The sequence below is a fragment of the Leptonychotes weddellii genome, chromosome 3, assembly GCF_054177405.1.
Source record: "Leptonychotes weddellii isolate Sample4059 chromosome 3, ASM5417740v2, whole genome shotgun sequence".
In the NCBI taxonomy this organism is placed as follows: Eukaryota; Metazoa; Chordata; class Mammalia; order Carnivora; family Phocidae; genus Leptonychotes; species Leptonychotes weddellii.
In genome coordinates this window covers 121987825-122010639 of record NC_138371.1, presented here as the reverse complement: position 1 = coordinate 122010639, position 22815 = coordinate 121987825, and the positions used below count along the sequence as shown (strand labels likewise).

Sequence of the window (22815 nt, the reverse complement as noted above, 5' to 3'; positions counted from 1 at the left end):
CCATAGGGCCAAATTAGAGGATGTTTAATTTGTGTAAAGGCACATTTGTAGAGATTTGTAGGGTCAGAGAATGGAAATCCTCGGGTTATTTGAATAATCTAACTAAAGTCATCACAGCCACCATAAATGAATTACTAGTCTTCAGAGCTTTATTATTTGCATATTAACAGATATTTTTAATGTAATGTCATCTTGGGGAGATCTTGCAATTCCTTAGGTATATAATTTTGAACATTAGTTATTGCTATAAAGTATCATCTTTAAAGATTTATTTATTTATTTGATAGAGAGCACAGAGGCGGGCCGGAGGGAGGGGGGGCGGGGAGAGAGGAGGCGGGGAGGGAGGGGCAGAGGGGCTGGGGGAGAAAGTCTTAAGCAGACTCTGCTGAATGCAGAGCCCTGCACGGGGCTCAGTCTCATGACCCTGTGATCACGACTTGAGCAGAAACCTGTGGCTCAACCGACTGTGCCCCCCAGGCACCCCCACAGTATTATATTTAAATATGAGCTGTGAAGTTTAGTATAATAAGTAAAAAGTTTTTGATAATAACAATGATTTGATTACCCTGAAAAATCAGGAAATGAAGAGGTCTTTACGAAAATAATTTCTATTCTATAGTTTCCATATAGTTACCTTGATTTTTTGTGTTCTGAATTTAGCTTTATTTATTCAAGTAGTATGTTTTTTTATATGCCATCTGGAAAAAAATAAATACCTACCTACTCCATCTTTTGAAAAAATTAATCAGGAAAAAAAGTGAAAAAATAGAAAGAAAAATATATATGGATCTGATTAAAGAATGTGCTTTCAGTAACAGTGTTTGAGGGGGTCAGTTAATAATTCCCTGCTCCTAGGGAAAGGACACAATGAGCACTAACCATACAGGGATGAATTAATTTATCTATGTTAAAATTAAGAACATCTGGTCATCAAAAGATATCATTGAAAGAGTACAAGGCGAGCCGTAGAATAGGAGATATTTGCCACTTACAATCAATAAAGGATGCGTATCCAGGGCTTATTGTTCCTAGATCACTAAGGAAAGGAAGACATGCTGCCCTTAGCAGTCCTGAGATTGGAAGGAGAAGTTGTGATAGGGAGAGGACAAGAGGAAGGCTTCTGCTTTGCTGGCGATGTTTTCATTATTGACCTGGGTGATGGTCAAATGTAGGTTTGCTTTGTGACTGTTCACTGAACTGCAAGGTCATGTTTTGTACATATTTTTGAACAAATGTTTTATATCAACAAAAAATCTTTCTATCTCTTTCAATTTTGTAACAGCTTTGTTGCAATAGAATTCATATATCATTAATTTGCCCTTTTAAAGTATAGATTACAGAGTTGAGTGAATCCACTTTTTAATAGGGCAGACACTGCACTGCCTGGGTGGGTTATCTAGAATCTGTTCTTCAACAGTTGAGAATTTGAAGATAAAATAAAATGAATGTCCCTTTTTAACTTAAGCATTATTTTGATCTTACAACCGCTATGACTTTAATACCTGTGTGTTTGAAGTGAAGTTTTCCTAATATTAAGTTATTCTTGAACACTAGATGGTGTGTTGAGACCCTTACCTTCGGGTGAAGAACAGCACCAAAACAAAAAGCTGTGTCTCGGAAACCACTAAGAAGTCCTGTCGAAACTGGAGTGAGGCCTCGAGAATTTGCATTGCACATTTTAAAATTCATCCTTGTTAACTCAGAAAATAAGGGTGGATTTTGTGAATAACTGAGAAAAATTGTAAGAAAGATAAGTTATTACTACCATATGGATGACGTTAATGAGAATATTTTTAGTTTAGATTCGTGTGTTTTCCAGAATAGGGTGGTGTGTTCTTTTATTACCTTAAATGAGGTAGCAGTGATTTAATGAGACAAATTTAATCACCTGTAGAGGTTAATTTCTCCCTGTCTTATCTTTATATTAGCCAGTTTTTTGAAAGGGTTTGGTTCACTGGAGGTCACATCTCAGCAGAAACTTATACACCTTTTAAAAAATATTAATTCCTTCAGATTATGAAAGTGATAATTAGGAAACTGCTCCAGGGAAATAAATGATAACCTGGCCATTTTTCAGTCAGTGTATGGCTCACCAATAGCTCACATTTACATCTAAAGCTTTTTAATAATCAGAATTTAATTAGGATTGAATCATAAAAAATGAAGGTGGCATACCTGATCCCCATTATAAAAGTATATTCCTAACAGCGTTATTAATTTGTTAAAAAATCTTTCGATATATAGAAATAACAGTGATTTGTTGGACTAGGGTGTTAAATCACTGATTTGGGGTAGGAGTAGAAAGAGAATATTATTCTGAGGCAGTATTGCTATTTGATATCACTGACTCTTGAAATCACTAACAACACCAAATTTGCTTATGATGTTAATGGTGAGGAAATATTTTAGTCTAGAATATTGAAACTACCCTTTGTCAAATTCCATTTATAAATGCTGCCCATTTTTCCCTTCATACAGTTAACAGAGTGTCTCATGGCTTGGAAGATCTTTAAAAATATTCGTAAACCTTAAGAATACTGAAAATCTCAAGTAAACATTATGATCAATTCCTTTACATTCCAAATTGCTGTTTGTGAGACCTCTCATTTTTATTTCCTGAGAAACTTTCAGAGAATTAGTCCAAAGATGAAGGCATGTGCTTTGCACTTTCCTGGAGTTAGGGAGGGAGTGCATAGCCCATGGCCCGCAGGCCTGGGTGGGACATCCTGCGGAGCACCTGCCTTGATGATGTAGAGATAATCAGATTTGCCTCTGCTGTTATTCCCAACCCTTCCACAGCACCACATGGCCTCACAAGGCCTCCTACCAGTTTCTCAGAATTGTTCACAGGACAATCCAAATGTTGGCTGATGTCCCTGTTTATACAGCAGTCCACTTAGGTCCACTGGGAGTTCAAAGTCCTCATACCAGGCAGTCGAGAACTGCCATAAATATTGAGAGGGGAGGAAAGATATCCTTAGAGATAACTAAGGCTAATTCGAAAACTAGTAAAGTATTCTAAAATATTTATCAATATGAAAATACTGAGATTTGCTTACATCCTCCCAGTTGCTTCCATATATAATTTATACAAGCTTAAATTCATGTTAGAATTGTTTTTTTTAACTGATATGTCATCCACATCAAATATTTTATAAATCAATCAGCAAATATTTCTTAAGACCCCACAGCCTGGTATAAGGTCAGGTTTATGGATTTATGTGTTGGATGTTGAGGGGGATATCAGAAGGGGGAAACATAAAATGAGGAAAACTAGGATTGGGAAATGGGAAAATTGATATTTTCAAGCACTATGAAAATTTTCATGATAATGCCATATTTCCTTCTTTACAACTGATCAGTTTTCAACATTTATTGAGAAATTCCTGTGTAGTACCAGAAGAAAGCTCTATGAGGGCAGGAATACACACACACACACACACACACACACATATACATATATATATACATGCACATATTCATATGTATATACATATATACATATAAATTATATGTATATAAATTTTATATATATATATATATAAATATATAAAATTTTTAAGCTGATGAATCCAGTGCCTATGATAGTGCCTGGCACATAATAGGCATTCAGTAAGTATTTGTTGATTGATTAAATGACTGCTGGACACATTCTAGACCCTGGAGATGAGATGTGTAAGAAGAAGCTCACAGTCAGTGGAAGAGAGAAGCATGTAACCAAGTAATAGAGACTGACTCTCAGAGTGGGGCCCCTGGACCAGCAACATTAGCATCACCTGGTGACTTGTTAGAGATGCAAATTCTTAAGGTCCATTGAGACCTGTTGAATCAGAAACTGGGCGTGGGGCCCAGCAATCTGTTTTCACAGCTCTCCAGGTGCTTCTGATAACCTTGGAGGTTGAGAACCACCCTGTGAATGCAGCTATAGGAAGCTTCTAATATATGTAAATTAAAGCTACTAGAAATAATAAGAACAACTCTGTATTGCAAGGAAACTAGGATGTGTTTTTAGCTAAGAAAAGGTATGAGGTATGGAGATGTATTTTAGCTAAGGGAAAAGAATAAATTTTGTCCTAAAGTAAAGCTGGTTATTTCAGAGTGGTCATTACAGAATGGAACAGAGAAAAATAAAGGACAAACTAAGGACATAGAAGTTTGGGAAAAGAAAAAGAGACAGAGAGGAAGGGAAGGAAGGAAGGAAGGAAGGGAAGGAAAGAAAGAAGGGAGGGAGGGAAGGAAGGAAAGAAGGGAGGGAGGAAAGGAAGGAAGGAAGGAAAAAATTTTTGAGAAAGAAAGAAAAGAGAGAGAAAGAAGAAAGAAAATTTTACCTTTTGTAGTCACGTTGGCTAAAAATTGAATTGTTATAAGGGTTTTTAAAAATAATAAACTTGCTTTTTTGTTTTAATAGCCTGCTAATGTAATTTTCTTTCATTTGCTGAAAGGACAAAGTTTTCTTGGACTATTAGTCTGCTCTTGATAAGATATTATGAATGGTTTTCTTTACCTTTTAAGTAATCTGCCTGGAAAGCAAAGATGTTATGTTTTACTAAAGTAATTTCCTGTGCTTCATGTTGTCTTTATCAGATCTTTGATTACTTAACTGAGTCTTAACATTAAGAGCTGAATTTTCCTTAAAACGATGTAACCTTTTATATTTGCCTTTAAAATCTTTTGTCACTTGGTTAAATAGATAATTATTATTTCAAATTATCTGTGATCCTATTTAGTCAAATGTCCCAACCTTTTGATATTTTTGACAAACTTTTCAAAATCAATTTCTAAATAAACTTTTTTGACCAAGAAAGTAAGTTGGAATTTTCCAGAGGGTCCCTGAAACATCTCAAAAGATTTGTTTTCTTTTTTTATAAAAAAGAGATCCTAAATGAATTGGTTTATGTGATACGCTAAATTACATGGGAAGTGTTGTCAAATAAGAAATATCAAGCTTTCTTTATGTTGTATTTGTACAGGTATCCAAGTGTTCCAGAAATTATATGAAATTCCTAGAAATCAGATGTCCAGGATAATGTTATCACTGTAATCCTAGTTATTATCTTAAAATGTTGTATGTCCCAGGTATAATCCAATTTTCTTGTCAATTGCATTGTAATGAACTCTATCAGATCTTTATGGCCATTTTTAAGTCTTCTATCATTTACAGACGGTTATTGTTTCACTTGGATGCTTTTGTAAAAGTTTTCCTGCAAAAGTGCTTCATCTTCAAGGGAATTCATGAATGGACTCTAACAAGTACTGTAGGATACAGGTTTCTAATAACTTTAACAGCATCCAGCTGATCTGGGTAAGAATTTCCAGAACTAACAAAAAAACTGGATTCAAACAGAACAAATATTAATTACTTGGGACTGAATCAACTGAGGAAGATGATCATAATTTATGACTTTTTTGTTTGGACATTGCTGTTTTTTTTTTTTAATGTTTGGTTTTTCCAGATTTCAGGAAAACTTCTCTTTTCTCTTAAGTTATCTATGATTTACAGCAATTTGTTTAATTATTCCTTTATAAGCAAAATTGAAACAATTACTTTTTCTCCCTACCTCATGCCTCCATAATTTAAAAACTGTTAGTGAGTATTCTTATTTTTATGGAAATACAGTTATTTGCATAAGTTCAATAAGAATCTATTCTTATAATGAGCATGAGTGGAAACATTGGTTACATTACTGAGGCTTTGACTGGAATGTCATATATGAGAGCTATACATAGACTCAGATATGACCACACAAGTTTAAGAAACTAAGGTTGACTTTATGGAGCCAATAAACAACAAAGCCCTTTGGAAAAGGAGTTCTAGTACCTTGCTTACAGGGTTCCTAGCAGCCTTACTAGGTGAGTGAGGAAGGTTACTTCCTGGCAGACTCAGGAACCTCAGGATATTTTGGGGACCTTGAGAAGAGAGGAATTCACCCAGATTTATAGGTATTGCAGGTGAAGTCTGATGGCAAGTCCTTGGCTTGGCTTCCTAGCTTTGAGAAGCTTTTAAGAGCTCCATCTGAGATTCCTTATGAAAAATTTCAGCAAAGCAGATTTAGAAGAGCCTATCTCATTAAAATTGTTATTCTTGCTATACTTACGTAAATGGGCCAAATGTATTGAAATTAGATTTAATTTGCAAACAAATTAGTCTTACCATGATTATCTTTGATAGACAAAAAAATTATGTTTCAGTAATACACTGTAGAAATATCAGATTCTAGTGCTGTTAATTAGTTTGAGGTTTTGTTTTCCACCTGTAAGATGGAAAGATCCACTGGATCCTGAATTCTAGTTTCCTCCAATATTTGGCTATAGCTGTCAAAACGAACCTTTCCAATTTTCTCCCACTTTTGACTTAGAATCGTGAAAAACAAAAACTGCCCTTTCCCCAAAGCCTGGCAAACTGAAGGTGACCAACTTGATATAAACTTCAGAGAAATGGCCACAATAACTCATGTTTAGGCAGTCTTCATGCCTGCTGCAGTGTGTGCCACTCAGAAAGTTCACCTGAATACCTGGTGATGTTATCAGAGACATTCCAATTGCAAAAGATGCTTTGACCCTAACTTCTAGAAGTTTTCTTGACTGGCTGCCCCTGGGCTCGGAAGCTGGTTTATAATTTGTTCTAATCATTAACCTTTGGGGTTTTTTGTTTGTTTGTTTGTTTCCATAGAAATGCCCTATTCAACACCTAATTTCTCACACAGTGTAGGCCTAATGTGGGGAGGCTAGTTACATCAACACCTCCTAAAACGAGACACAACTGTTTAACTGAACTGAGCTATTTTCAAGACTTAGAGATTAATTCAATGAAATCATAAAAGAATCTACCAACTTAGCTTCTGGATTATGATCTTCTTGCAGTTTCAAAGGTGGGTCTGAAAGGGAGCAAAATATGCCACTTTGGCATACAGATTATGTTGAATTAAAATTATTTAAGAAATAGCCATTACAAGAAGGACACTCCTTGGTCCCCCTGAAATAAATTCCCTATGTGAAGGGGACCTTCCCTGCACCCAGAGGGTAAAAGGACCCTCATCACCCAAAAAGGGAACTCAGGCCTGAGAAGGCTATACACCGCTTTGTCACTTCTTCATTAATTTGCTACCCCAACCCCAAGCCCCTTTGTCAGTACTTCACAAGTGATTGTTTCTTTGTTTTTCAAAAGGTATAAAAGCTGCCTGCTTGGTCACTTCTTTGAGTCTCATATTTCTATGCACTCCTGTTTGTACAGAATTAAATTTGTTTTTCTCCTCTTAATTTGTCTTAAGTTAGTTTAATTCTTAGGCCAGCCAAAGAACCTAGAAGGGAACAAGGGAGAATTTTTCTTTCCTTACACATCTTTTCTACATTTGCTTTCAAGGGCACATCGTGGGTTCCTGAAAGAATATTCATGCTTCCTGCCAGAGCAGCACTGTTTTAAAGGCCAACCAGAGAGCCTCCCAGGACCATTACCCAGAGAGCTATGATTATGCCTGCTTCTAAGAAAGACTTAGAGCCAGCCTGTTTCATTTACTTTATTATCCTTTGTCAAATTTCTTCATTCTCCTTAGCCTGTGATACTTTTCCTATTGGGAAAAGGTAACTAGGGGCACTAACCTGGGTAACCTAGTTCTGGCTCGCAGAGAAGGCTTATTGGGCCCGAATCTTTGTGGGTTTTCTAACTTCTTTGTAGTTGAGCAGACTGGTCTACGAGTTATACTGTGGCCATTGTGCTAACACAGTGAAGGGAGTGTCCTAACTTGGATTATGGACGGCTGCCTCCTCCTCCACCCTAAGAAGGGACTCCTAGTTGCAGCTCAGGCCACCTTACAACTTACTGACTCTGGAACTTAGGCCTCTGTTATCTCAGGCCAACATGTAGATGTATATCATTTATTCATCTCCTGAGCACCTACATGCCAAACGCTGTGCGAGTTTCTCCACTCCCAATGGGAGCAGTGTAATTTGCTTTGGACACTTTTTAAAATAGAAGAAATTAAGTTTTCACTGTCAAAAATCATAACATTAAATTTTGAGAAGTTTAAGGAATCTATTCAGCAGCAGACTGAATGCCTAATCTTTATTTTCCAGAGTTGACCTTGTACTTTACCTCTAAGCACAAGTTTAAAGCTGGGCATTATATTCAAAATTCTACCTGAATGATGCACCAGAAAACCCTTTACTAATATTTTAGAATGGTGGCACTAGATTTGCTAGATTTTTGTCTTTCATTTTTTGAACACCAGAAAATTAGCGTGGACAAGGGTTTCCCAAACCTTGGTGCTATTAGCATTTTGAGCCAGGTGATTCTTTGCTGTGAGGGCTTGTCCCCTGCATTGTAGAACATTTAGCTGTAGCCCTGGTCTCCACCCACTAGATGTCAGTAACAACTCCCCATCCAGAAGACAATCAAAGGTGTTCCTTAGGGGATAAAGTCACCCCCAGCTGCAAGCCACTGACATAAACCATCAAGTAAGTGAAAGTGTGTATTTCACTACACATGCCTTACTGTATCAGATGGAAGGACCATTTCATCTAGTATAACCTTGACACCTGAGGCCATTTTTATGACCAGGTACCAAATTTAAAGATGACAAATCCCCCTGTATCATCTTCAGATCTTTTAAAGAACTTAGCTGTAGGGTGAATAAATCAAAAGCAGTTTGCAATCTTACTTCTCCAGTTTTAATTTAGAGGGGAAAATATTATAACCTATAGCTTCTGCTTGGTTTTGTTTGTTCGTTCTTCAGATTACTGATCCATATGAATCAGCCAGACCATTTTGTAAACCTTAAACCTGCAATAATTTTTTCCACCTGTTATCCAAAAGGTAATGGAATATCTACAGAGTTACACCTAGCTGGGCTAGTCATCAGTCAATCAAAAGTTCACTTGTGGGATGGGATTTGGTCATAGCTGGATCTATTCAATACTGTACGGAACTTTTCTATCATTTAGGCTGAATAGCCTGTCCCCGAGTAAAACAAGCCCCATTAGTAAGTACCCGTTGAAAATGAGGCCCATTTAAAATGGAATATTTTACATTAAAATATGTAGAAGCTGGTCCATAAATGTATTTACTGTGTTCAATGAACTGCATTTAAATAGACTCAAATTTCAAAGGAACTCAGATCTCATCTATGTAGCACACTCTCTCCAAATCTGGAAATAGGAGAGTCTGGGAAGTGAAATGATTTCTTAAATACTAGTTAAGAATGTCTCAAGGGCTGGGGCACTTGGGTGGCTCCGTTGTTAAGGTCTCCTTTCGGCCTGGGTCAGGATCTCAGGGTCCTGGGATCAAGCCCCGCATCGGCTCCCTGCTCTGTGGGAAGCCTCCTTCTCCCTCTCCCACTCCTCCCTGCTTGTGTTCCGTCTCTCGCTGTCTCTCTCTGTCAAGAAAAAATAAAATCTTAAAAAAAAAAAAAGAATGCCTCAAGGGCCTAATCAAACAGTGTCAGGACTTTTCCCCCCCATTTTTTCAGTTTTGTTTCTAATGTAAGCACACATTTGACATGTTGGTTGATTTTACAGTAATAAATTCAAGGACTCCCATTATTATCAATTTAGTCATTTTTTAGTAAAATTATACCTACAATTTTAAATGATAAATAGCTCTAAAAGCCTTACTTCAAAACAATAGCTTCCCCCTATCCTATACATCACCCCTCCACAAAGGCAACCAGGCTTAAGTATTTTAACTGATTCTTTGCATTTATCTCTATATGTCTCAGTAACATGCCTGTGTTGTCCCTTATTAGTTTTCAGTTTTAGGCATTGTCTTTTGAATTTCCATTATGGAAGAGCTTTCTTTCTCCTCACTCCCCTCTCCACACACTTCCCTTTCTCCATCTTCGATACTGTTACATTTTTGTTTTGGTTGCATCAGTATTCGCTGTTATTATGACTATGTAAATGCTAATCACAGTTCGTCCTGTTGTGCCCTAGGATTCCTTTTCCTTTCCTTACTGAATTTTTCTGAATTTAAAGATTGCCTTTTGGGGCGCCTAGGTGGCTCAGTCGGTTAAGCAACTGACTCTTGATTTTGGTTCAGATCATGATCTCAGGGTTGTGGGATGGAGCCCAATAACCTGCACTGGGCTTCCACACAGGGTGTGGAATCTGCTTAAGATTCTCTCTCTCCCTCTCCCTCTGCCCCTCCCCGCCCCACTCACACACTCTCTCTCTCTTTAAAAAAAAAAAAAATGCCTTTTTTTTTGGCTTGTTTTCTCTTTTACTACTAATCTGTAGCCAAACTTGTCCTGAAGTTGTGTAACCTTCTCTCAATACACTCAAGCACATTGGGTATCTTAAAAAAATTCTTCTTATTGGAGAAATCCCTCTTAGAGCCTCTGTCCACCTCCAGTCTGGACCAATTGCTCACTAGACATGCTGCACAGGTACATCTTCTGGGACCTACCCTTCACAACTATCCCCGGAGATTCCCTGTTTCTAGGAACCCATGTCTTTCTCTATTTAGTGGGATGTAGTTTTCAGAAGATTCCTGAGAGAGGGTACATGGTAGCAGGATGACTGTCAGATAAGACTGTTGATGAGGAGCAGTTTTGATACCATGAGTGGGTATCTGCTAGTGTCTTTCTTTATCCTACCTTCACATTTAATTGATAGTTTGGTTAGGTATAGAATTGTAGATTGGGAATAATTTTCCCTTAGAAATTGGGAGGCACTGTTTCATGATCCTCGTTACACTACCAGAGTAAGTTTCGAGGTTTGGGTTGGAACCCTATAAACTAGGGTTACTCAGCACCAGATATTCTGGAACAGTGTAGAACAGAGAGCACAGCATCATGCAGAGCAGCAGGCTCCTGGGCCTCACCTTCACAGGCACAGCTTCCAAAATGTTGCTGTTTATTCCTCCATTCTCTTTGTCCTGTAAGCTTATGTTTAAAATAAAACAAAAATCCTTTACTTTCATTTCAGTGATTTTGGTGAAGAAAAATAGGGGTAAATTCATATGTTCCCATCTCCATTTTTGTCTTTTTTGTAACATTTTTGGCTTTAAGCATCAAATTCCTTTCCCACAGTCATTTTAAATATTTTTCACTAATATATTTAGTACCAGTAGCCACCCCATAACATCATTCTACATCTTTTCATTGGGGATGAACCCCAAGATATTGTGTTAGAGCAGTGTGTGTTCTTCCACCAAGGGCTAGTTTTAAGACTTGACGGAGATGAGGAGTACCTGAGAAAGATTTCCTAAAAGCAGCCTTTGGGGATAAAGAGTCAAATCTTATTTGCCATCCCTGTAGCATCTGGACGTATTTCCATTTGTCATTTCTGATTTTTCATTTTGGTTCTAGTGTTGAACTCCGATCTGTGCTGGAATTGGTCCTCTAGGTGGCTTCAGGCTCCAGTTTCATTCAGATTCTGGCTGGCTCACCCTGCACCTCCCAACCATCCACCCTGGGTACCAAACTTCCCCTGAAGCCTGAGCATTTACTTTATGAACACTTTAGACAACAACTCACAATACGAAAAGGAAAATATTGGCAAGGGAGTGCTACAGTATTTCAAAAAATGTTTCTGAGACATTCGAGTGAAGTTTCAGTATGCAACAAATTCATGGAATTTCAGTGATTTGTAATGATTATGCACAATGGAAAAGCAGTGAAATGTTGTTTGTTTTTACAATGATACCATCAAGCTTGAGTTTCCTATGTGGTGGTAGAAATAACTCAAAAGACTAGCAAGTATACATATCTACCGATATGTAGCTGTTTTTAATTTTAATTTACCACATAGAGTCATTTCTATAAGAATGACTATAACCCAGCAAGTGACTGTTCCTGCAAACCTCTCCTGCCTTCGTCTGCCAGATCTTTTCAGTTTGGTCAGCTTTATTTCTGTGCCAACACTTTTCGTTATAAACATGAATTCTATCATTAGTGACACTAAGATACATGAGCATTGCTTCTTATTTTCCTAAATGTTATTTCTAAACCCATATAGCTTTTGGAGGAGGAGAAAGAAATAAGGGGAGTCCACGTTAGTACAGAAGCTCTTTGGTGATATAGCACAAAGTAATTTGTTAGGGAAAGCACATGTCTTTCAGAAGGACATGAGCCAGGACTTTCCTGGAATAACTCTCCCCCTTGCTCCCAGCTACTCTAGATGTTAAGGCAATTGTGTTTCTGCAAGCTTCTACATTCAGAAATTGGGGTCCAGGCCAAGTTGAACCAGGAGAAGCTATGATCCCTCCCAGTGCTGACACCCACACCTAAAGATGCTCAGCCTGGGGGCGGAGGGGGCACCTGGGTGGCTCAGTCGGTTGGGCAGCCAAATTTTGGTTTTGCTGGGGTCATGGTCTTGAGTTCCTGGGATTGAGCCCCCCTTCAGGCTCCCTGCTTGCCAGGGAGCCTGCTTCAGGATTCTCTCTCTCCCTTTGCCCCTCCCCCTGCTTTCATGCTCTCTCTCTCTCTCACAAATAAATAAATACATCTTTAAAAAAAAGATGCTCAGCTTGGGATGTATCCCCAGGGCACAAGGTGGAGTAAGGAGACTGTTTGCCTGTAGAGAACATGGAATCAGAGCTGGCTCTTCCTAATAAATGGAGACAGTGGGGTGGTTTGAGGAGTTTGAAGTACCTTGTACGTTCTGATGGGCCAATCTCCAGAGTTTCAAAAAAAGAAAGCAAGAGCTAAACCAGAAGACGCAAAGATACTGTGAGTACCTAATGCCATGAAATCTCAAGAATGTTAAGCTCATAAGCAGCGAGGCTCCTGTGTAGCATGCCACCACCTCTGGCCAAACTGGTTTCATCTGTGATGATGACCGGTGGCAGTTCTCTGGACTCTTCATCTGAACATCCCAGTGACTCATCATCCCACTGACAAGTATTTCTGAGGGCTTACTGTGTGCCTGGCACTCTGGTGAGCAAACCCAGAGATACACCCTGCCCTCGTGGAGCTTAGAGTCTAGTTGGGAGACAGACATAAATACCCATGAAGAGAAAGGAAAGAAAGGTCCATTTAGAAGCACTAGTGTCCTGACAAAAACAGGCACATACCACTCCCGTTGTCCACTTCTTACAGATTTCTGGTACTAGGCTTATGAGGGCACCCTCAGGTGTACGTCATGGATCCAGAAACTGGTATTGGTTTAGGTTTTTGGAAAATACTACATGCGTAACCAGGAAATATTTGGGGAAGCATCTAGAAGGACAGAAGAACAATATTAAAAATGCAAAGAACTATACTCTCAGATACAAGTGTTTCTGTTGACAAGAAATTCTGCCATTCCTGGTTCGTTTTGACACTGAAGCGGCCTTACTAAAGGACCCCGTTTCTGCTGAAATTACACACTTGAGTGTCATCTATGGAGACCTCAGATGCTTGTGGGGGTATGAGGTGGAAAGAAGTGTTTTCTTTTACAAAAAGCAGAAGTCTGCTGTAGGCCAGGAGTCTGGGCGACACACAGCTAGTCAGCTGTGCTCCCCGCGGGCCTGGCTGAAGTCACTCGTGGCCGCGCACAGCTGGTGGGTCGGCTGTGAGCAAGGCACAGCCGGCCACTGGGACGCGGAGGCTGGAGCAGCTTCATTCAGACTTCGGCGTCACAGCTTAGATGGCTGACACGGCTGGGGGCTTGCAGGCATCTGTCCGCGTGGTCTCTCCAGCAGGGTAGTCGGGCCGCGCGACTTGGTGGCCAGGGCTCTCAACGGGAATGCTCCCAGAGGACAAGCCCCGTGTGCGCATGCTCTGCCAGCCTGCCCTCGCGTCAGGCTTGCCCGGGTCTCGCCGGCCAATGCCAGTGCCTCGGCCAGGCCCAGGGTCCCCGTGAGAGGGGTCAGCACAGGGCATGAGAACCAGGAGGCGTGGCTCACTGGGGCCCTGAAAGTAACGGTCCACCCCAGGCACTGAGCAGGTCACATAAGTTGATGTTAGTTGAGACTTGAGCCACATGTCCCGGGCTCTGGGCAGAGTTCTGTCCCCAAGACCACTACTTGGAGTGGAACTTTTTACCTCCCTCAAGCTTTTACAGCAATGGTAACAGAACTAAGTATCTTAAAATTGAAACTTTTTAAATTTTTTTTTTGGCAGTTGAGAGACCTTTATTTTTTAAAAGATTTATTTGTTTCAGGGGCGTCTGGGTGGCTCAGTTGTTAAGCGTCTGCCTTCGGCTCAGGTCATGATCCCAGGGTCCTGGGATCGAGCCCCGCATCAGGCTCCCTGCTCAGCGGGAAGCCTGCTTCTCCCTCTCCCACTCCCCCTGCTTGTGTTCCCTCTCTCGCTGTGTCTCTCTCTGTCAAATAAATAAATAAAATCTTAAAAAAAAGAAAGATTTATTTATTTGAGAGAGAGTGCATGGGGGGAGGGGCAGAGGGAGAGGGAGAGAGAATCTCAGACAGACACCTAGGAAGACAACAGTCCAAATCTAAAACCCAAATTCTAGTTGGTAAATCTGAGAGAAGGTTCTGGATAACACTCGTGCTTTGTTGCACACATGTGTGTTTCTGAAAATTTGTTTAAAATTTTATCTTAAACATGCTTGGGAAGGCCACCATTCATGCTACTGTAATGATGCCCAAAGTATGCCCTAATTGATGGATATACATTAAGACGAATACAGGGCAGGGAAGCTCCACCTTTCTTGGCTAAGGCTGCTACTAAAGTGACAGACAAACCTGAGTTCTTCCTGCCTACTTAATCCCTGGGGATTGGCCAGAATCAGATGCCTTCGGGAACTCTGCGGACTCTTTGTTCTGGGAACTCCTCTTATGAAGTCCTTGTGAATGACACCTGCAGGGAGGGTAAGACGCTCCTCCTCCGGCCATCCTCTGGCCAACCGCCCCCTGCCTTTCGGTGACACAGGCTGTGAATGAGCTGAGGGGAGAGGAGGGTGACACAGAGAATGCAGGGTCAGACCTTCCTTTACAAATGCGTCAGTGAGAGAAACACCATCAACAGCAGAAGCAAATATTTACTGAAACTACTGCTTTGATCCAAGCCCCCAAACTGAGAAAATGTGAATGCTGGAAGAAAGAAGAAGAAGAAGGAGAAGGAAAAGGAGGGGGAGGGGGAGTTCAAACTACCTAGACTTTTTTTTTTTTTTTTTTAGGAAAACAGACATCTCCAAAGAGACTTTTGTGTTCTCAGTGGCAAGCAAAATGATAGTAAATTAAATGTGTACTGTTTACTTCGGCTAGCACATTAACTTTATAGCTCATGTGGTGTCTCGTAGCTGGCTCTCTTTACATGCTGGAATAATCAGTGATTCATGTACCTGACATTAATCTTTTCAGGGCCCTCTACACAATCCGGTGTACTGATAGCTGTTTTAGAAAACTTTCTCTTGAAAGGGATTATAATGTGTTGCTGTTGTGACGGTGCTCGTTCAATCATATCTAAAATTCTTCTGGGGCGCCTGGGTGGCTCAGTTGGTTAAGCGACTGCCTTCGGCTCAGGCCATGATCCTGGAGTCCCGGGATCGAGTCCCGCATCGGGCTCCCTGCTCGGCGGGGAGTCTGCTTCTCCCTCTGACCCTCCCCCCTCTCATGTGCTCTCTCTCATTCTCTCTCTCTCTCAAATAAATAAATAAAATCTTTAAAAAAAATAAAATAAAATAAAATAAAATAAAATTCTTCTGAAGTCCAGTACTTTTTCTAAAATTCTTCTCAGTCCAGTGAGGCATGGTGGCAACACCGTGGGTTACAGCCGCTAAAAATGGACGTGCGTTTATTGGGCCCCTCAAGACTGGCACTCAGAAGCCACCTCCTCCAGTGTGTACCGACAGGGACACCGACGGTGTGTGGAGTGTGGTCATTTCCCATCGTTTAGGACCGTCTTGAGCATTGTCTGAGATTGAGTGCCCCTGGCCCCTACCCACCAAATGCCACCTGAATCATCCAGAAATCTGGACAACAAACATCCCCTGGGGGTGTGTGGTGGGGGGCCGCCCTTGGCTGAGAACCGCTGATGGATCCAACGACCCACGAGTGGCCGCATATCCCCTTCAACTGTCCTCTAAAGATAACAGGTCTGCGGGGCTCTGCTCCCAGGCCCCACACCCCCCAAGTGCGGAAGAAATCAGCACCTCCTAAAGCCACACTGGAACTCTACTCATTACTAAAATGTTATTTTTTTAGGACCTCACTCCCCCTCCCCATTTCCATCATTAGCCCTTGGTCTGTAACACAGGCCTCTTTGTGTCTCATCTCCCTCACGCGAATGCCCTTCAGTCTGTGAAAGTAGCCATTGTGTTCCTGCTGTCCCATGACCGCCTCCCACCTCTCCTGGAAACTTACTGTGTCACTGTACGTGGGTTGGTGCTTCGCGGTAAAGCACTTTTTATAGTACCTCATTCAATTTTCACACCGAGATGTAGGGGTGATCACTTGCTCTTAACAGGAATGACATGGAGTCTCAGACCCAGTGACCGACCCAAAGCTGCTCCTCTGGTCATTGGTAGAGCCACAACATGAATCTAGTTCTTCGGCAAATTTAGTGCCGGTCACACTTCTCCCAGCGTTCACTGAATCTTGTCCAGTCTGTCCCTTTCGGATGCCTTCTTTCTTTCCATCTCTGCTTGTCTCCCAGGTAGAAGGCATCACGGCCCCGATTTTTTACCCTTTTCTGTATTCACATACATTACCATACCTTTTGTATTCACATACCTTTACCATATGGTTTTGCCTTTCCTCCCAGCAACAGGTGGAGTATATTTCTCAGCTCTTGATTTTGGGTGAAAATGCTGTTATGCCAGCGCTGATACTAGGGCTTCAAGAAGCCTTGTGGTCCCACTTGCTCTTTTGCATTCCTGCCTTCACCAGACACAAGGAGCAGAGCTGCCTCAGCCAGCCCTACCTAGATGAGGTGACCCCCAGCCAACCCAAGGACTCACAAGAAAAAAATAATTGGTTTCATTTAACTTACTGAGTTTGGAAGGCTTTGTCACGCAGCAGTGGCTAGCTGATACATTTCTCCAACCTTCAGAAACAAAGGCTTCCCTTACGCCATTGTTTGTCTTTCCCCCATTATGTGGAAGCCTGTACTAGCTTTCTCAGCATCTTCATCTTTTGTTTATTCCACAAAGCACTGCTACCTTTCTGCCCTACTCTCCCGGTGGGAAGGGGCTCCCAACTCCTAATGGCCAAACACTACAGGTCCCTGCAGCCTTTAGAGCCTTGAATCCTCCTGCCCTTTTGAAAATCCTTCCTTGGCTTTCATGACATGTCTCCTGTTTCTCATCTCCCTCCTCTCCTCTCAGGGGTCTCCTCTCTGCCCTCTTTGCCTCTGGCTTTGCTTTCCTCCCTCTGGGGACCCTAGCCTGTCACATGACTTCAAGGACCACAGAAGCGTTGACAGCTGTTTGCAACCCCACAGCTCTTCGAGGTTCCAGCCGTGTGTGTGTGTGTGTGTGTGTGTGTGTGTGTGTGTGTGTGTGCGTGCTTGACAGCTCCCGCAGGAGGTCCTCGGGGTTTGACACAGGGGAATAACTGCAGGCCGAGTGAAAGATGGACAGGCATGGGGAGAGATCCATGCCCAGGACTCCAGACAGGGAGGTACTGCAAGAATCCAGGCAAGAGGTGATGTAGCCAGACTGGGGGTGTCAGGGTCACCAGAAACTCTTGATTGAGTACCTGTGCTTCCTCCTGCAGAGCCCGAGTTTTGTTTCTGGCCCCGGGGGGGTAAGACTTCACATTTATCCTTCTTAAATCTAATCATCCTTAGATTTAGCCCATTACTGCAACCTGTCACATTTCTCGTTAATTTCATTATACCTACTTAATTAGGCATCCCTCCCAGACCCATGTCGATCCAGTCTTTTGGTCAATGTGTTACTTCTATCCTACCCAAGGCACAGATCACACTGAAAAGAAAGGGCCTGGCAGGAAGATGACAGTAAGGCCTGTTACTTGTTTTAGCCACCAGGTGGCTGCATGGCCCAGAAATTGATGCAGGTGCGGCTTGTAAGTGAAACTAGAATTTGAGCATTATTGGATGCTTGGGGATTTGGAATTGGGGGATGGGGGAGCATGGAGGGGACATGGAGAGTATGGCTCACTGGAGTTCCCCTTGGACGTGCGCGGAGCCGCGAGGGCCCGCGGGAAAGCGGTCAGCGGCGGGCCGGGCCCCCCGGAGAAGCGCCCAGCTTGGGCGCAGGATTCATTCGGAGGTAGAAACGCGCCGGAATGGCTGGCGGTGAGAGCGCAGGAGAGGACCCCCTCACGACCTGTGCGCGGCTGGTGGGAACGACCGGGGCGGCGACGGGGCGCTCAGGACGTCCCCAGCTCTGCTTCGGGCTCCTTACGTTTGCGAGCCAGCGCGAATGCTTAGCCAGCTTGGAGGTGAGAACAGGGGTCTGGGGCCACAGCGGTGGGGTCGCCGGCTTGCACGCGGTTGTGGAGGTAGACGAGCGCCGGGGGGGGGGGGGCGGGGGGCGGTCAGGAGGGGCCGGAGCTGAGAAGGCCAGTGAGGGAGAAAACCCGGAGAAGGAGGTGCCGGGCAGGAGAGGACGCGGCTTTGAGAAGAGGCCGCCTGTCAGCTGCAGCCCCGAGGGTGAGTTAGAGGGGGACGGGCAGTCGCCCCTTGCAGCCGGCGGCGGCACTGACGTCTCGGTTGGCCCTGGGAAGAGTGTTTTCAGGGACGGAGGGGGCAAGCGGGGTGCGGCGGGGGGCCGGGCCGGGGCAGGCGAGGAGGTGGGCGCACTGGCGCAGAGACTCGAGAAGTTTAGCCCGGAGACGGGCACGTGGGAGCCGGAGCCGGCGGCCTGAGGGACGCGGGAAGGCGTTTTTGTCCCGGGTGACGGTGGCGATGTGGAGACAGCCGAGGCCAGGTGGCCCCCGGGGACGGGGAGGGGCTGTGGACACCTGTGTGACCGAAGTCCCCTGGGGTCGGGGCTGCTCACTCAAGGCAGGTCATGGCCAGTTGGTTCTCTCGGGCGGCGCCTGGGGAAGTCAAATAGGCCTCCTGGATTTATCTGACGGAGGCGGAAGAAAGGGAAGCATTAAAGATCACATCAGTGTTGGTGATGTGAAGACAGAGAAGATGGCAGCGCCAGCAACAGAAGTTGGGGGGTCTGCTTTTGGTGAATCCATCTGGTTTCAGTTATGATGATTTTGGGGTTTATGGTTAGGTCTAAAAAAGTGAAGGTCAAGAGGCAGGTGAAAATGGAGAGAGAAGTGGAATGTTGTGGCTGGAAACACACGCTTTCTGCAGAACTACCTGAAAACTTGGTGATGGGAAGAAGAGCCGAGACCGAGCAGAGACGTGGAGGTTCTCCTAAGTGGACAGTGGGAGAAGCAAGGGAACAGGAGATCTGGAAACAAAGCAGTCCTTCAGTGCGGGTGCCGATGGCGTTGATATAGTAACCTCGGAAAGGTGCATGACCCTTTGACTTCAGGAATTTCTTACAATTACTAGGAAATAATCATGGATGGGTGCAAAATTAGTTATAGTGATATTCACTGTGGCAGGATTTGTAAAAATGATATTCTGGAACCAAGTGGAGATTGGTCTGGTAAATTACACATGGAATACTACTCAGCCACTAAAAATGCAGAACATTATGAAATAATGTATGCGTTCATGAGCTATTAAGTAACAAAAACAGGTTATGAAACTGTTATCCATCATGATTCTGTTTTTAAACTTAATAGCTTTGTTGAGGTATAATTCGCATACCATGCAATTCACTCTTTAAAAGGTACAGTTCAGTGATTTTTAGATATATGAAAGATATGTGCAAACATCACTAGAGTCTATTTTAGAACATTTTCATCACCTCAGAAAGAAATGCTGTGCCTTTAGCTATCGACCCGTCTGTCCCTACAACCCTCCCCCTGCCCTCCTCAGCTTATGTAACCACGAATCTTTCTGTCTCTAGATTTAATGAATGGAATCATATAGTGTGATCTTTTATGTCTGACTTCTTTTGGTTAGCATGGTGTTTTCAAGGTTCGCCTGTGTTGTAGCAGATACCAGTCCTTTATTTGTTTTTGTGGTTGAATAATGCTTTATCGTGGGGTATACCACATTTTGTTTATTCATTTATCAGCTGATGGACATTTGGTTGTTTTGAACTTTTGGCTGTTATAGACGAGTGAAATTGCTGGGTCATATGAAAGGTGTGCTTAATCACTTGAGAAACTGTCAGGTTCTTTCCCACAATAGCGACACCATTTTACATTTCCACCAGCAGTGTGGGAGGGTTCCGGTTTCTCCACATCCTAGCTAACACCTGTTATTATTGGACTTTTTACTTCTAGCCATTCTAGTGGATGTAAAGTGGTATCTCATTATGGTTTTGATTTACATTTCCCTGATGATGAATGATGTTGACAATCTTTGCCCGTGCTTACTAGCCAGTTGTCTATCTTCTTTGGAGAAATATTTATTCAAGTCCTTTGCCTGTTTTTTTTTTTTTAATTTATCTCTTTATTAAGTTGTATATCATGATTCTATTTTTGTAGACAAAAGTCTGAAAAGGTGAAATGATAGTGTGGTTGACAACTGTTGCCTCTGTACAGTGAATTACATGTTGATTTAATTATTTACTTTTTGCTTCCTTGTATCTCCTAAATGTTTTATAATGAACATAGGGGTAATAAGATAAATTTTATGAAGAATAGGAAAAGGGCCAATGAAAGCTACAGGTGCGCTCAGAGGGGCCAGAGAGCCAGGCTGCTGCAATGGCAGGCAGCAGGGACTGGAAACCTTATCACAGCAGGAATCATTTCACCAGACATCCTCCTGGACTCTTCTGCAGCCTTGAAACATCCCGGAGAGGGGAAGGTTGGTGACAGAAACAGCAGGTGCGATTCTATGTGAAGAAAGAGGAATGGGGTCAGCAATGTAGAGAGTCCTAATCATTCAGATCAGTGGGAGACAGTGTTCACCCCAGTTAAGAAAAATAACCTCAGTCTTCTGTCAGTATCCCTTCCTTGGGGTACCCATTCTGCCCCCACTCAAGGCAGTGTCAATGGGGCTGTTAATGGCAGTGCCCTGTTCCTCCGTTCCCCAACATCGTCTCCCTCTCCCCAGCCCGGGAGGGTGGGCATGTGACCAAGCATATCTAGAAATAGACATAGAAACAAAACATTTCCAGGGATGAACATGAGACACAATCAGAGATTGTCAGAGTGCTGTTAGGAGATGTGACAAATGGACACTGGGGTTAGAGGAGGGTTTCTCTCTTCCTTCTAAATCATATGCCATAAGCATGTTGGTTTGGGAACACCAGTGGCTACTTTCTCACCATGTGGACACATCCTGTCTGAGAATCATACACAAGACAGCAGTGGAAAGACAGAGCCCTGATGATGTGATTTGTGTTCCTGGATCCAACCATGCCTGACACTGGTATATACTTTGGAGTTCCCAGTTATGTGAACTAATTAATTAATTAATTAATTTTGCTTAAGCTTATTTTTTTTTAAAGATTTTATTTATTTGTTTGAGAGAGAGAGAATGAGAGAGAGCACATGAGAGGGGGGAGGGTCAGAGGGAGAAGCAGACTCCCTGCTGAGCAGGGAGCCCGATGCGGGACTCGATCCAGGGACTCCAGGATCATGACCTGAGCTGAAGGCAGTCGCTTAACCAACTGAGCCACCCAGGCGCCCTTTGCTTAAGCTTATTAAAGGTGTATTTCTTACTTGCAATGGAAAAGGTCCTAACTAACCCAGGTCCCTTCCAGTCCTATGATTTGGTCATCCTAAGCCAAGAGAAGAGATTGCTCTGAAATGAGTTAGGGTATAAGCCACTTGTAGACTGTAAAAGATTGGAGGAGAAAAGACCATGGCTAGAAAGTAACATGGTCAAATGATAGATTTTTTTCAGGTAGGGCGATCTATCCAGGTTGGATGGCAGAGCAGGAAAAAAGATGGTGGAGAAAGAGCAACGAACATGGTGGACTGCGATAGGCTAGAGAACACTCTGTCTGAGGAAGAAATGAAGGCAAGACATTCAAGGTAAATACACATGGGTTAATCCTGGAAATGTCAGGATGTCCCCTCCCCCAGCCTGAGGAGAATAAAGCACCTGAGCCTGTAGGGAGGGAAAAGGGAGAAGAGGCTGTGAACTCAGGATAATGGGCTGGGGGTTCCCTGGTGGTCTACAGCCTTTTGGACCCTCACAAGCAGCCCCCGGATGGGGTCAGACCAAAGACTCCTTGCTGGCCCCACGTTTAGGCAGTGGTCACAGTCTCACCTGTCTCTGACCCCCTTTCCTGGAGCGTGGAGGGAGAGAAGAGCTGACAGTGAGGTGGGTTTTGCCTGGCGGGGCGGGCACTCTGTGCCTGTGTGCATTCTCGAACTGCACAGCCCCAGCCGCGGGGCATCCTGGAAGACCTTTCTACGGTGAATTGACTCACACAGACTCCTCCCTGATGCCCGGGGCAGGAGCTGCAGAGCCGCCAGGAGATGGGCTCCAGTGAGGCGGCCCACCAGCTCTTCACTGCCTCCCCACCACAAGGCCAGGGCCAGATACTGAGCCCTTCCTGACAGCGACAGTGTGACAGGTGCCCTCCTTTCCCGGCCCCTCCTCTAGCTGCCAGTTTCCTGGCTGCTTAGGCTGCGTGCTATGGTGGGATGCGGGCAGGCCCAGCAAACTGACAACTGAAAACCACTACTCTGCTGGGCAATGTCCCCGGTCAAGGTGAAGGGCAGCCTGGTGCTGCTAGACGCTGCCAGGCGGCCGCAGGCACACCCTCCTCCCTCCTCCCACACCCTGGGCGCCACAGAGTCTCGTTCATGCCGGCGGGCCAGGTGGCAGCCAGGTGAATGTCATGCTCAGCGCCCGGAAAACGGTAGAGGCTTCTTTGGCCCAGCAGGAACAGCAGTCTGCAGTTAGGGCCTTGCCTCTGTTCCTGAAGCTGGGGTCC

General features: G+C 43.4%; 1 protein-coding gene across 1 annotated transcript in view; it reads left to right on the top strand.

The window, feature by feature from the left end:
* Window positions 1-7257, top strand: part of CDADC1 (cytidine and dCMP deaminase domain containing 1) — a 48029-nt gene extending 40772 nt beyond the window's left edge. The window contains exon 10 of the mRNA XM_081815442.1: window positions 1555-7257. Coding sequence (XP_081671568.1) covers window positions 1555-1628 — 74 coding nt within the window. The 3' untranslated portion in view covers window positions 1629-7257. The remainder of the gene's footprint in view (window positions 1-1554) is intronic.
* Window positions 7258-22815: the final 15558 nt, after the last annotated feature.